The sequence below is a fragment of the Lactuca saligna genome, chromosome 2, assembly GCF_052625555.1.
Source record: "Lactuca saligna cultivar CGN05327 chromosome 2, ASM5262555v1, whole genome shotgun sequence".
NCBI classification, from domain to species: domain Eukaryota; kingdom Viridiplantae; phylum Streptophyta; class Magnoliopsida; order Asterales; family Asteraceae; genus Lactuca; species Lactuca saligna.
In genome coordinates this window covers 110,906,366-110,922,491 of record NC_136418.1, presented here as the reverse complement: position 1 = coordinate 110,922,491, position 16,126 = coordinate 110,906,366, and the positions used below count along the sequence as shown (strand labels likewise).

The 16,126-nt window shown below is 35.1% G+C and overlaps 1 protein-coding gene across 1 annotated transcript; it reads right to left on the bottom strand.

Moving 5' to 3' along the window:
* Positions 1-2,971: 2,971 nt before the first annotated feature.
* Positions 2,972-5,698, bottom strand: LOC145031366 (serine/arginine-rich SC35-like splicing factor SCL30A). Its single transcript, XM_078979908.1, has 6 exons — positions 5,570-5,698; positions 4,596-4,771; positions 4,416-4,493; positions 3,702-3,863; positions 3,462-3,599; positions 2,972-3,384 (listed from the first exon to the last, which is right to left on the bottom strand). Exons 2-6 carry the CDS (start codon positions 4,766-4,768, stop codon positions 3,090-3,092), a joined length of 846 nt encoding a protein of 281 aa, XP_078836034.1. The 5' UTR covers positions 4,769-4,771; positions 5,570-5,698; the 3' UTR covers positions 2,972-3,089.
* Between the last annotated feature and the right edge of the window lie 10,428 nt (positions 5,699-16,126).

The window sequence follows — 16,126 nt, the reverse complement described above, 5'->3', positions numbered from 1 at the left end:
GTTAGAGTATTGCTTTCATACGGCGGGAGTCATTGGTTAAAACCAATAGTAGGTAGAACTTATTAGATACCGCGGTCCATGGTATTGACTATGGAGTTAGCGCCTGATAGCTATGGATTTAGTACCTGATAGATAAACTTTGGCAGCAATGGACTTCGTGCCGATTCCTTAGGTAAATCCTTAGGAACGAATGGGTAAATGGTAGTTGATTCTTAGGATAAACCCTTGAGAAAATAAAGGAGATATGGGGATGGGTATTTGGGTTGATTGTTTGATAATTCAATATAATAAATGTATTATTGTGGGTTGAAAACCCTATATGCTCACCAGGCTCCAAAGCCTGACCCACTCAGTTTTCTTTGCATTACAGGTAATGGTACAAGGGTATAAGTTGATGGACTTGACGAGAGATTTTGGATTATAGATCGGTAGTTATAAATAACTGTTTAAGGTCTATTTTATATTGTTTATGCTTTTGGTCTGTATCGGAACATGACATCCCAAGGTTTTATTATTAAATAAAATACATTCTCTTTGAGAAATGTTTTGATAAGTTATTATCATATCTTGTTTTGGGAACAAATTCCGCAACCGTTTTCTTTAAACGATTACTCTGATTTATGAAACAAAGTATAAACAAATCGGTCTTTTCTGGCCGTGAAATTGGGGATGTCACAACATTCATATAAGAGACCTTGGGATCAGCTTGGTATCTGGCACGCAAAGTCATTGCGAAGACAATATTCAACCTACTTGTTGTCAGGTACAATAGACAACCAATCATTCCTTAGTATACCTTCTGGTTAACTGACTCTCCGGTGGGATCTACGTTGATCTTGTAACCAAAGGCCATAGTGACCTTTACCGAAGAATAATTATCCATAGAGTGTTTCTTTAACAATTTAGTGGTATACTTTTCTTGATGAATGAAGATTCATTGTGGGACTTGCATGATTTGAAGACCAAGAAATAAATTAATCTCTCTATTCATGCTCATTTGAAACTTACTTGTCTTGAGCTTAGCGAAGTCGTCTACCATAACTTGATCAGTTGAACCGAAAATGATGTCATCCATGTAGATTTGTACAAGCATCAAATGCTTTTCACTCGAATGTCAAAAGAGGGTAGGATCAATGACCCCACGCTTGTATCCAGACTCAATAAGAAATGTAAAAAGAGTTTCATACCAAGCTCTAGGTGCCTACTTCAAGCCATACATAGCTTTCTCCAACTTATTATAGTAATGAGGAAGATCAAGATTCTAAAAACCTGTAGGTTGCTGTAAATATACCTCTTCTTTCAGCTCGTCATTGACGAATGCACTTTTTACATCCATTTGATGTACTTTAACATTCTTGTGCGACGCATACGCTAGGAAGATGTGTATAGCCTCTATCCTTACAACTGGAGCGTATGTTTCGTTGTAGTCAATTCCTTCCAATTAACTATAACCTTTTTGTTACGATTCGGGCTTTGTTCCTTATTACCACACTTGTATCATCTAATTTGTTGTGAAATACCCTGCGAGTTTGAAGTATAGTATGTCCCTTTGGCTTGGGAGCTAGTATCCAAAATTTGTTTCTCTCGAACTCCGCAAGCTTTTCTGACATTGCAACAATCCAATCATGATCCAGAAGTTCACCTTTGACGGGTTAAAATCAACTGAGGCAAAAGTGTAAAAAGTTTTGTTAGACAAATAGAGTAATTTATTCCTTTTGTTTTTATCGATTTTTTTTCAATTCTAGTACATCTTCATCTTTTGTCTATTTAGGTAGGTTGTGCAATCGTGGGGTATGAGGGGCCCCTTATGTCCCTTTTTTATAAGATATTCCATTTAAGTATCCTTACATTGTGGTCCTAAAATTACATATCCAATCCTTAACTTAGTTTTTTTACATTTTTTACCTAAAAGATACATTTACACATGTTCCTACATGTTTATGGATCATATTGGGATCATATAATATGCATTCAAATGTAAGAAAAATACAAAACAATTTCAAGTCAACCATAAAATGTGTTTTCATTTGTCTGGGTTACATGAGTTTTCATAGCAGTAGATTACATCCAAAACTTGGTTTCCTAACTATTACAACCAAATTAGGGCACGAATGGTTGTTATATATGGAGGCGTGTAATGAACCGTCAGAATATTGGGATGTAACCATGCAAACGCAAAAACGACGTCGTTCCATCCATGTTAGTGTTAACATGCCATTATCTGATGATGTGTCTCTTTAAACCAGGTAAAATAGGTTGTAATGACTAAAACGACAGGTCACTTCCAACTTTATGCCCCATAAAACACCAAAAATAGTTTTGAGACTAATTCGACAAATTCCAAAAACATTATAGGGCTAAATTGTCATTTTCCCTAAAAAAAAAAAATTATATATATTGCATCATTTTGTAGGCGGAATCACAAAAGTTAAACAAAAAAAAATACATGATAAAGAATTATCAATTGTGATTACAAACCCACTTACCATAGAAGATAGCGCCAATGACAAACAAAACAACGTGTCCTCTCTGTGAGAATGATGTGTGTTGGAGAAGGTGACGGGTATCTTGAAGAGGTGTTCCTCATTATGTGGTGGCAAAAATAAAATTTCAGAAATAAGTAATTGTTTCGTCCAAATACCCCTAAGAAAGCCCTTGTTTTGACAATATTGTTAAGTACGCTTACTCATAATAGATGTAAGTGTTGTTTTTAGTTGTGTCACATGGTTGCAAATCACTTCTTTGGTTGTCAAATAATCGTTTGACTTTCTTTTATCCCTAGCTTCTTGCTAGTTTTATAAAACCATGCCATTCTAAAAAAAACATATATGGTGAATAAAGTAATTTTCATCCCACCAAAATTAAGTTTACGCCACGTCATCACCACATCCCCATATTAGAATTATAGATAGATTCTCTCTATATAGTCACAATTAAGCAACACAAGATTAAAATTGTCTAACCAACACAATTCAAAAACAAACATTCATAGAGTAGTAGTAGTAGAACAAGAACAATAACATCTCATCATAAAGTACATTACCATTGTCTACCAACCAACAATCATGTTTCACAAAACTACTCACCTCTCACGGGCTAGGAGAAACATCCACATCGGCTTCACCCCTCGAATATCCACCCCGAGCCACCGGGCTACGGCTCCGGCTCCGGCTCGGGTCCCTGGGTGCACCGCGCCGGTCCCGGTCCCTTACAGGGCTACGGCTCGGGCTCCTCGACCCGTTGTAGGGCGGCGGTGACCGGTCAACAGGCGGACTTCTGCTCCGGCTCCTTGGCGGCCCATCGTAAGGCGGTGACCGCGGTCTCACCGGAGATTGTGAGTATGACCTTTCTCGACTGTGTCTTTTCTCTCTAGGTGAAATTGACCTATTTAGCAAAAAATTGTTAATGAGAAAATTACCAAAATACCCTTGTGAATGATACAATTTTTATTAATTTATTACCTAACGTGTTGCTTTCGCTTTGGAGGAGGGGAGTATTCGCGGCTGTGGGACCGCGAACGAGCGTAGCGTGGCGGTGGGGAGCGGGAGTAGCGCGGTGGAGGTGACCGCCTACGATCGCTAGGCCTTCCGGATCCGCCTCTAAAATATCAAAAGATTATATTGTTAGTTATAAAAAATAATAAACAGTTTTTTATTTAAATTAATAATGTAATTATAATTAATAAGGAAGAAAACTTTTACCTCCTTTCTCTTTGCCTCATATCAGTAGGCTTCTTTCGGTTCTCTTCAGCAAACACAACAGTCAACTGTCTGCCCATAAGAATTTGACCATCCATCTGATATTTAGCTTCAGCAGCATCAGCGGGATCAAGAAATTGAACAAATCCAAACCCTCTTGGCTCCCTACAAAAATAAAAATAAAAAATTATAAAAACAAAAAATTTATAATGTCAAAACTCAAAAATAAGTTTGGTTAACAGCTGAACGGTAAAAAAATTATATAAAAATTAAAAGTTTTAGTGATTTGAATGGTGGTTATGGTTAATTGGTTATGATTATTGTTATTGTTATTTGTTAATGTTATTATCATCATAAGCAGATAAAGCAAGCACATGGCTGCTGACCTTGCAAATGTGAATATTAATATGACTTTGACTTTGACTTTGACTTGAAAATCTTCAAGACTTGAAATCTTGATATCTTCCAAATGAAATCAAACTCTAATTTCCTTCTCTCATCTTCACTACTCTTATTACTTGAATCATGTCTTCAAAACTTTTAACTGTTGAATCTCAACAACTTAATAAAACCCAATTTGAAACATAATAACATGGTATCATACTTTTTAGTGTGTAGAAACTAAAAAACAATTTTGGATGAAGTTTTTACTTTTTAGTGTGTAGAAAGTAAAAAAGATATAAATTTGTTATGATTTTTTATTTACTATTAGCTCACCCGCTGTAATAGTCCCTTGGCAAATAGATGTCTTTTAAGGGACCAAATTGTCCAAATGGCCTTCTGAGATCTTCAGGCCTGAAAAAAATAATATTAATAATTAATTATAAAACAATAAGAACATATAAACTTATCACAATGTTTTGACTTTTGACAAATAGTGTGTAAGTAAGAACAAACCTGCAATCATGGCGAAGATTGCGAACTAAAAGACTGGTTGGAAGATCTCTATCTCTTCCACGGCCACCACCGCCGCCTCCACCACCACCATAGCGACCCCTTGGACTGGGGCTCCTTCCTCTTCTCCCATGGCCACCCCTGGGAGGTGAAGGAGAGTAGCTCCTTCCACCCATTTACTGAAAGTGATGTTCAATAATATGAGAAAACAATAGAAAGTTTGTATCAATATAAGAATAGAAGAATACTCCACATAAAAGAAAGAAATATTATGAAGGAAGTGATACATAAGAATAATTTTAACTGAATTTCATTAAGGATATGGAAATAGATAACAGAAGTTTTCCATCAAGTGATTCAAACAATGAAACAAAAAGGTCATAGAGATGGAGTTCCTATAGAATGCAACTCATCAATTGATTTTCAGCTTAAAACCTTAGTTATACAGTTCCAGATAGTATAAATGCACAAATTTATGAAGATAAATAGTTCATTAACAAGTATGAATGTCTATCTTCAACTATATCCCTTTCACTGAAACATTGGCTAAATGACCCAATAAAAGTTCAAAATAACGCCAGTTAACATGAAATTTTGAGGCTTTAACTATGAAATACAATTACATTATTTCTTCACAAAGCAAATCGGTAAGCTAAGAACTCAGAGCCGAAAAAGAATCAATACATAATCAATAAAGTTATAAAGTTCGTTAGCAAACCCTAATACCGATAAGTAAATGAATAGAAGTTTGAAATTACGTACGTAAGCAGCTATCAGTGATATATTCACCAAATTATCCAAAAACAAAGGCGAGTACGATATGAATTAGCAAGCATAGAAGGAGAGAAAGATAACGAAGTGAAATACGACGATTCCGAATGTAAACGATAACGAGAACGAGATCCGGAAGAAATTAAAAGTGCTTTTCTAATGACATGAGAGATTGATTCGAGTTCAAAAGAAGAGGTAGAAAATACCTGTAAATTATGCAGAAGAGATCTCGACGATTTGGAAGAAGACCGCGAGAGGATGACTCGAGTGATGAAGACGGCGAGGATATGCCGACTGGGGTTTTTATTTGCTAGGGCAACTTTTCGAAAAGACAAATTGAAAGATATTCCAACAATTTCATGAATAGTCCTTCAACTATTTAAAGATATTTACTCAGTTCAAAAGTTCCAAAATAAAATACAAATAAAGTAGATGTTTGGGATTGTATTCTCGAAACTAATTATTTATGTGATTTTGTTTAGGAAAATCTTCAGAAAAATTCCAAAATTTTAGTCCAACTTATGAAAAAGTCCCATTTTATTTACAGAAAAGCACAGAATACCGGTTAAAACTTCGAAAAAACCCTTTTCGGCCGGTTTCGCAGATTTTGTCGGTATTTTGTCCTTTTTCGTTAGTTTGCTCAAAATTTTGGGACTTTTCCAAAAATTACATAATAACCAAAATATTTGGACTTTTTTGAAAATTACCATGAAATTAATGGATATTATTATTAACAAATCTTTTATAAATTACATAATAACCAAAATATTGGTGGCCTAAGTACTCCTCTATTATTTCCTAACCACTCAAACTCTCTATGTTCTTCCTATGCATTGTTGTGGGTATGATGGTGAGATGAAGTTAGTTAACATTCCTCTAATGTTGGTGTTCTTCTTATGTTGTTTAACCTAACTATCAACCAACATTCATACCTTACATGTTAACAATCATCGACTAACACACATCTATAAAAAGTGAAAAGTGAACTCTGAATGATAATTTATATGGAAACAAGTGAAGGGTGATTATCTATTTAAATTGTCATTCAAAGTTTACTTTTCACTCTCGATAGATATGTGTAATTTTATGGTTGTTACCGGGTAATGTTTGGAGGTTAGGTGGTAGTTAGGTTAAAGAACATAATGAAAGATTTATATGTTCGTGTAATGATATTTTCTAATAACACATGATCATATAGCATCATGCTTAATAGCAAGTAGAAACTTATTGATTGTGTATTAAGAAATATTATCAACTCTTGTATTGGTCACGCCTAATAGATTACTTCTCACTATGACACCCACAACGATACATATGAAGAACATAAAGACTTTGAAGTGGTCAACAAACAATTGAGAAGTACATAGTTGACCATTCTATTTCTAGAAATTAACAACAAATGTATTTCCTTTGTTTATAATAAAAAAAAATATTTTTTATGTTTATAAATGATTTGTTAATAATAATATCCATTAATTCCATAGTAATTTTCAAAAAAGTCCCAATATTTTGGTTATCGGGTAATTTTCAAAAAAGTCCTAATATTTTGAGCAAACTAACGAAAAAGGACAGAATACCGGCTAAATCTACGAAACCGGCCAAAAAGGGTTTTTTCGAAGTTTTAGCCGGTATTCTGTGCTTTTCTGTAAACAAAAATTAGTTTGGGACTTTTTCATAAATTGGACTAAAGTTTTAGGACTTTTCTGGAGATTGTTGTAATTTAAGTAACGAAGTTTTGTAATAAGTTTTGGACCTATTGTAAGTTGTAACGGTAACGATTATTAGACTTCAATAACCAAAAAAAAAAAAAAAAAAAACTTACCGTACATGGTAATCATGTTTTTTTTAGTTGGATATGAGCATGATGTTTGTAAATCATGGTATTACGAAAATATTACTATCATTTTTAATGTACTACTTGTGAGAGTCATTTATTACATGGGTTAATTTAAAAAGAAATTAAGCATAAAGGTTTAAATATTTAAGAACTATGTAACATTCCAAAAATCTCAACAAATTTAAACTTTTAAAAACAACTCATTTATTAACAAAAGTGTTTACAAAAACATTGTTTCCAGAATATGATTAAAATCAGAGTCTACCAAGATCTAATCTATTGTAAAACCAATGATGTATACGGTCACACCTTTGACTTGTCACGAATCATCTAAAGAACCAACACGATAAACAACAACATGTATAGGGTCCACATCTAAAAGACTGCATTACCCTTGAGCCCACAGTATGAGTTTGGCTTACCTATCGGGCCCACATCTCATATATGGCCTAATCCTGAGCCCACGGCATAAGTCTGGCTTGCCCACAGCTTATGTCTAGCTTGCTCCCCAACACAAATAGTCTTCGGACTGTAATACTAATGTTTAGCCCTCAATATGAGTCTATCATACCAACCAGTCCTCAGCTCGCATCTAGAATACCACCGAGCCCTCAATATGAGTTTGGCATGCCCTCCCCGACCCTCAACTTATATCTGGATTGCTCCAATACCCTCAAGTCCTCGGTATGAGTCTCGCATGCCATCAGGTCCTCAGCTCGTATACGGAATGCATCTGAGCCCTCAGTAAGAGTCTGACATGCCCTACTTGGACCTCAACTCAAATCTGGAATGCTCCAAGGTTTGTTGGCTACAACACGAAGCAGTATAACCTCAACCTAACACAATATGCTGACAGATAACAAACACGTACAGATAATCATGCAGACATCATCATAGGTAGTCCTACAGATCTACCATGCTAACATATCAACAACTAGCATAATCATGCAGATCCATTCCATACTCAACATATCAGCAATATCTGGTTATCAAACCAATGGGTCGGCCTTGGTGTCTTCAACCCAAAAGTACAGCGAGGAAAACTCACATCGCACCGTGGAATCGTATAGATGATCCCTGGCTGCTGGCTGACAGCTCCCCAAACCACCAACTTTAAGACAAAACCCCATCAACATCTGATCCCACGAATAATCTCTGACTGCAGATCCGTTATAATTCGCCCGCTATCAGATACCACAAAGACAACTAGGGGTGCCAAAAACCTCTATGAGACCTCGCTCCTGCGGGACCCCGATATTGTACAAGACTAATTTATAAAAAAAAAAAAAATTGGGAGCGGAAGCGGGGGCATATTTAAACCTCATTTATTTTCGGGACCAGGATCGGGAGTCAGTATTCCCGTCCCGTACTCTCGCGGGGGCCTCGGTTGTACATTTATGTAATATATATATATATATATATATTTATATATATATATATATATATATATATATATATATATAAATATATATATATATATATATATATATATATATATATATATATATATATATATATATATATATATATATATAAAATAAAATACATATACAAAATAGATTTTCTAATTTTAGATTTAGTATAGATTTCACTTTCTCGTTTCCAATTAATGGATGTTGAATATGTAGCGAATCGATCATATATTTTTGGACATGTAAGTATTTTATATTTGTAATGTTGGACTTGACGTAATTTATATTTGTAAGATTGTTGAAATTGTCGTTTTGTAATGTTGGATTTTTTATTTTTTAGTTTCTAAAAGATTAGGTTTTAAGCTTTTAAAGTTATTAAAAATATTTTTTTTTAGCTTAAAACAAAGCAGTTTTTTAGCAAAAAAAAAAATCAAAATTTAAGTATATAAACCGGGGGAACCAGGGGAACGGGGGTGGGACCGGGGGTGATGGAGGTAACCGGGGGCGGGACCGGGGGCTATGTAAACGGGGGATCCGGGGGCGGGGGCAACAACTGATTTCGGGAGCGGGGGCGGGGACAACTATTTCCGCTCCCATTTGGTCCCGTTGACATTCCTAAAGACAACCCATCAACATCTAGCCCTTGACTCACATTGTGAGTCCAAAATAGGGTAAAAGACCTTTTTACCCTTCCACGAATTTGGTCCAAACTAGATGACCACAGACCCAAAATTCAAAATAAACATCTAAGGCCCAAATATGGCCCAACTTTCCAAATTGGACCCAATTCCTTTCATGGGAATTTAACCAAGAAAAGTCCAGCAAGACACAACAACCTAATTATAAAAATCCAGATGGCCCAACATGGCCCAAAACAACCAAGCCCAAACTGAAGCCTAAGTCTGCCGAGTACGCGGGTCGTACTTAGCCTGTACGCTCAACATACAACATGGGCGGCTTGTATGCATAACATAAATACTTGTACGCCCAACGTACTCACCAACCATGACCTTCTCTCTAAATTCATCATGTGATCCATTGAGACTTGGATCCAATCACATATCTAACTTTCCCAAGGTAGTTAATCACATAAATTTGCCACCTCTATGTGCAATAATAACTAAACGGGACTCTAGAGCTCAAAAGAGCTTAATACTTGACTTAATACATGCATGGAACCAAAACCACCATAAAGTTTGCACCTTTATGCCCAAAGAACCCATGATATATCCGAATCTACAATTTCAAGCCCCAAAAACGACTTTAACTCCCAATCCTTAACCAAAAGGGTTCAAAATGACCAAAATGAAACAAGAAGAAGATCCATGAAATGAAAAGGCTAGGATTGAACTTTATACCTCCCAAGCTACCAAAAGGAGTTGCAAATGTTGGATCTCAAAGTTTTCCTTCAAACAATAAGTCTTCAAGATTCTCCTTCTTCTAGATCCACAAAACCCTCCACAAATCTCACAAGAGCTTCAAGATCACCATACATGGGCTAAGGGGTCGAATTAGGATTTTTAGAGCATGGAGGCTGACTTAGAAATGACCAAAAGTGGCTATCATAAAGCTTATATAGGGTTTTCTAATTGCCCCTCATACGCCCAACATATGATGCCTCGCACCCCCACACCACCCTTCCCATTATGCCCAAGGTATACCTCTTTGCGCCAAGCGACCTGCGCAACCGTACACCCTGCGTACTAGGGTTCCCTCCAAAACCCTAAAAACTCCAAAGGCCATAACTTCCTCGATCTTAGTACGTTTCTGACGAACTTTATATCCACAGAAAGGCGACGAAAAACTCACCATTGACTTAAAAATTCCCGAATCTCCTAGACAGTGGAGTGTGGGCGGGGCCCGAATCTCTTAGACAGCAGAGTGTGGGCAGGGCCTGAATCTCATAGACAGTGGAGTGTGGGCAGGGCCCAAATCTCCATGAGAGTGGGCGGGGCCCAAATCTAAAACTCACCATTGACTTAAAACTTCCCGAATCTCCTAGACAGTGGAGTGTGGGCGGGCCCCGAATCTCTTAGAGAGCGGGGTATGGGCGGGGCCTGAATCTCATAGATAGTGGAGTGTGGGATTCGGGCACACTCTTGAATCTCCTACATGGTTCTTGGTTTTCTTTATGATGATGGATGATTTATGGTTTCTGATAATGATTTAAAACGAAATTTTTGGGTTGTATTTTTGGGACGTTTCAAGTTGGTATCAGAGCCTTGGTTTGTGGGATTCGGGTACACTCTCGGGTGTGTCTGAACTCAAACTAAGGACTTGGTGTGAAAATTTTCAAAAGGAAATCATTTTTATAAATAGATTTTTAGAAAAGAGAAAAGAATTTGAAAATACAAAAGAACTTTGAAAAGAGAAAAGGGTGTGGTGCATGCAATCAGTCAAGCTCAAGTAAGTACTCCCAAATTACCCATACAAGTTTACGATATGATTATCAGCTTTACGAGAACTGCATGCAAGATCAGGACTAAGGATATAGGAAGGATGCCTTATGTGCCTGTTATATGTGTATCAGCTTTATGAGAATTGCATGCTAGTACAATATTATGTGTACTCACTGCTCGAATGTTGCTTGTTTTGTGCTTTTAGGAGTTCTAGTTGTCTTTTACTAACTAGTAAACGAATATGTTAAGCTACATATTGCAAGGACTAAATAATTTCAAAAGGTTAGGTCTAGCTCTATTTCGCAACTCTTTTTTAAGTCCAGCCGTTGTAGGGTAGGATCTCTCATTCGAAGAATTATCTAGTATGAGTGATATGTAATAGTATTCGCGAGCTAGTTAGGGGAAGATAGCAGAGACTTCTTATGCAGATGATGGTAGAGAGTGGGATGGTGATTACCCTAGGGCAAGCCTAGGATGAGAGTAGCGCGTGAAACAGTAGCAGTAGAAGGGACTTAATAGAGTCAAGGCAGTTCTTGAGGAAATTACGAATAGATGTGGAAGGTAGTATGGGCCTGTACTACTGAAAGTAGATGATCCATACTCGAATCAAGGAATGTTGAGATGAATCCATGGAACTAGTAGTGTATGCGATCCTTTGAGTTATGATTAGAGTACCGATGTTTGTTATGAACTTATGATGTGTTTCAGTATGGTGGTTCTACGCCCTAGACCAGCAGTTGGCAGTTCAGGTGCCGGTGAGGGACCAGTCTCAGGCTCTGGAGCTGAGCAGTTAGAAAAGCAGACTAGGGAGTTCATCTCGTCAGATATCACACGCAGTATTCTTGAGCAAACTCTTGTGATCTTCAGTTCGATCCAGGAAGGTATCCTGGAGCTTATGGATGAGAGATTAAGTGCTTTCCGCACTAAGGTGGCGGCCATGATGGGGTCGCACACACTCACTTTCCAAGAGTTCAGAGCATGTGGAGCTCCCGACAATCATAGGGCTCGGGACCCCATTCTAAGTACTAGATGGTTGGCTGATGTCGCCAATGCATTCCGCACCAGCAGATGTCTTGAGGGGTTCAAGGTTAGACTAGCATCTTGTCTTTTGGAAGACATGGCACGTGACTGTTGGGAGGAGGTCGAGCATGCTATTGGGGATGATGTCGCATTGGACGCGATGACATGGGGTGACTTCACGACCAGGTTCAGAGCCGATTGCACCTGTGATAGAGGTGCAACAGCTTACTAGGGAGTTTCCAGTATTTACAACAAACTACTGAGACGGTGATGGAGATCACCGCTAAGTTTAGGGAGAGGGCCATTCTTGTTTTGCAGTATGTGGCAAACAAGGGGATGAAGAAGGTGAGATATCATGAGATGTTGAGGAGTGACATTCAACAGTTTGTGAGCCGATCCAACCGCAAAACACTGGAGGATATGATTTCCAAAGCTAGAGAGAGATTGACTTAGAGATGGAAAGGAAGAGGAAACCGGATGCAGCATCTGGTATGGAGGGTTCGGGCAAAAAGCCCAAGACAGATTCCCAAGGGAAGGGCCAACAGGTTTCGGTTCCTATGGGTTGGTTTTAAGTACGAAAACCGAACCCAGAACCCATTTTTCAGTTTTTAAAAATTTAAACCCAAACCTAACGGTTTGGGTTCAGTTTGGGTTTTGTCGGTTTTAGTTCGGTTTCGGTTTTTTGGTTTCAGTTTTGCTCACCCTTAGAAATAATTTATGAATAGTTTAGTATATTATCGTTTAAAAAAATATATATTTATATATTTACTTTATGCTTTTATTAAAATATATTTTCGTGTTTTAAAATTTAAAGTATTTAAAATTTTAAATAAATTCAAGTCATAAATATTAAGTTTTATATTTATCATTATTAATATTAATTTAATACGAAACATCATATTCTAATTAATAATTGTTACATATAAAATATACCGAGTTATATTTAAAAAAATATAAATGAATAAACATGATACTTGAATTAGTAAAGTGAATATATAAGATCAACTTCAATCGTAAAACATCAAAATAATAAGTTTTAAACATTAAAATAGTAAAATCAATCTAACCACACATTAAAATAGTATATTTTAGAAATCAAACATTTTAACCTTCTTATTTGGTGTTTGAATGTACACCATACGCTAGAATGATGTATTCTAAAGAATGGTTAATGATAAAGCGAAAAACACACATTAAAATGAAGTATTTTAGTGGACCATTATAGTTGGCACCATTTTGGTGCAAATGAATAAGATACACACCAATTTTAGTGTTATACTGTTAATGTACATCAAAATCGTGTAAGAAACGGTGATAGGTTGAGAAGACATTAGACCATGTTGGTGTAAAAATAAGATTTTGGTGATGAGTTGAAGATGCTCTTACCCCATTCACCTTTTTATCCATTTATCTTATTCATTGTCACCAACAACCCTCTATTCCCTTCCTTTTTTTCCCCGGAAAAATTTCCATAGCACCTTGATGAATTCAAACCAGTTGCAAACTAAAATGAAAGATTAATCCTAAAAAGCTCTAAAACCAATACATACAAAATAGTGTATAAGTTAACCCTCCTACATGTGAGTTTATTTCTTCTTCGTCACCGCTTGTGATATCAATAATGGGGAGCTACCTCCATGTGGAATTCGGTCGATGCCAGATTTCAATTTTAGAGCTTATTAACCTTTTTTTTTTCTTTGAGAATTTGGAGTTAAAGTGTCCAATCTTATGCTCATTATTCTATCATTTTGGATGATTATATGTGGCATTAACTTGATTTTTAGAAATAGAATCATCTATGGCAAACCTCTAGTATGATTTGGTTAATGACCTGATAGCGATTTAGCTTTCAACATGGAACATGTTGTGTAATCTCGCGTAATTCAATGATTTTTTTCATGTTCTGACGTCATTTTTTGTTTTTACTTAACGAATTTGTTCAGTGTTTCCTACGGTGTGTGGGTTTTTGGTCATATTGTATCTAGGAGTTTGGACAATCAATTAACCAACAAAGCTTCCTTGAATCTTCATAAACATATGTGTTTTGTTAGTCTCTGATTATATTTTATTGCATTATACTTCAATTTTGGCTTTTTATGTCAATTTCTTGAATCATATGTGATATATAGTTCATGATCTTATGGAAACGGGGTGTTTTTTTGAACTCCCACTTTCTTCATTGAGTAATTTGGTTGATGGGTGTCACTTAGACTCCATAGATTTTGGCTGCATTAGTGTCAATTTCTTTCATTTTATATAGTTAACCCCCAAAACACACACAAACACATGTATTTGTGTTTTCAAGATTATGGTTTGAAGTTGTCATATTTTGATGTTAGATTCACTAAATAGAACATGTTTTCACCATGATTTCCAAGATGAAGATGTGGAAGGAAGTCACTACTCACATTTGAGAGAGAGAGACCCACAAAGGTTTTATTATGAAATAAAATAACAATATAAAATAGTTTAAAAAAATTAACAAGGACAAAACAATTTTTTTAGGCGTGTAAGCGATCACAGGTGTAAGTTTAAAACTTATAAAGAACAATGCAAGTGAAAAACAAAATATCATGACAAAATGCATATATTGATCCAATAGGAAGGATTCATGTAATTTACTCTATTAGTTAGTCTAGTATATCTATAATTTGGTTTAAACTAAAAAACCATATAAATCGTATCTATAATTTAAATCGTATCTTAATCGGTTTGGCGTGTTCGGGTTTACATAGTTACAATTTGGTTTTTGGATTGGATTGTCTGTCATCTAATTTGGTTTGTGAAACCTGTTTAAGGATTTAAGAAGCAAAACTTTGGTGGGCCTTAAAAGGATCTACAATAGGTGAACTTTTTGGTAAAATTTGTTCATGAAAAAACTTCAAATAAAAAAAGCTCATTATGTCTCTACAAAAGGATAGCTTTTGTCTATTTGCTTTTTATGATTTTTATATACGTTGTTTATCTAGGTTGAAAACATATAAGACCCATATAATGTTTTAAAAGCTCATGGTAAGAGATTTTGATTTTAGCAGGCTTCTTGGAAAATTTATGCCTTGAAAAATCTTCTCTAATAGTATTTTCATTTTCAAGAGCTTTTTGGCTTGAAAAACTCATAAAAAGCATCCATAGTAAGAGAGTTTTTAATAGATTTTTTTTTATATAAAAAATCTGAAAAAGATAAGGCTTATTATATCTTCCATAGTCTAAGAGCCTTTTCAATTTGCTTTTTATGAGGTTATTGTGATTGTTATCTATTGCGTACTTAAAATTAGTTGAAGAAAACATAGGACCCATATAATCATTGAACAAATTATTGGAAATAGTTTGTTAATTAGTTAGCAGGTTGAGAAAGGTTTGATAACAAAAAAAGCTTTCTTATATAGCCTTTTAATATTTCACGAGATTTTTGGAATAAAAAACTATTAAAAAAGCTATGGAAAAACTCATACTATTATGAATGTTCGTCCTCCTTAGAAGGAAAAATGAAAAAATCTTGGAGATACAATGAACTTTTCTCTAACAATTGATCACCCATGAGGCCTGTTGTTATAAAGGAAACTTTGATTTAGGATAGTATAAGGCCCACTACCTGACCCAAATTCAGTACAAAGTACCAATAATCCTTAAATGAAAATATTTGAATGCTCTTATTTTTCTAGAAAATAAAACTTAAAATAAAATATAATGGTTATATAAATTTAATAATATACAACTATTGGCTAAATTTAATCTTATCAACAGACTAATCTCGATCGACCGAGCCATAATCATCAAGGGCTAAGAAAATGTGTTATATATATATATATATATATATATATATATATATATATATATATATATATATATATATATATATATATATATATATATATATATATATATATATATATATATATATATATATATATATATATATATAATTTGAAGATCATACTAAAAAATTAATTTGTTTAGTTTAATTTATTTTTATGTTTAGTTATTTTATCGAAAATAAAGAACTAAATATATTAATTTTCATAATTTTTTATCCTCTACAAATAAATACTCATATTAATAAGAAATAACAATTTTTTCTTTCATGATTATATCTCA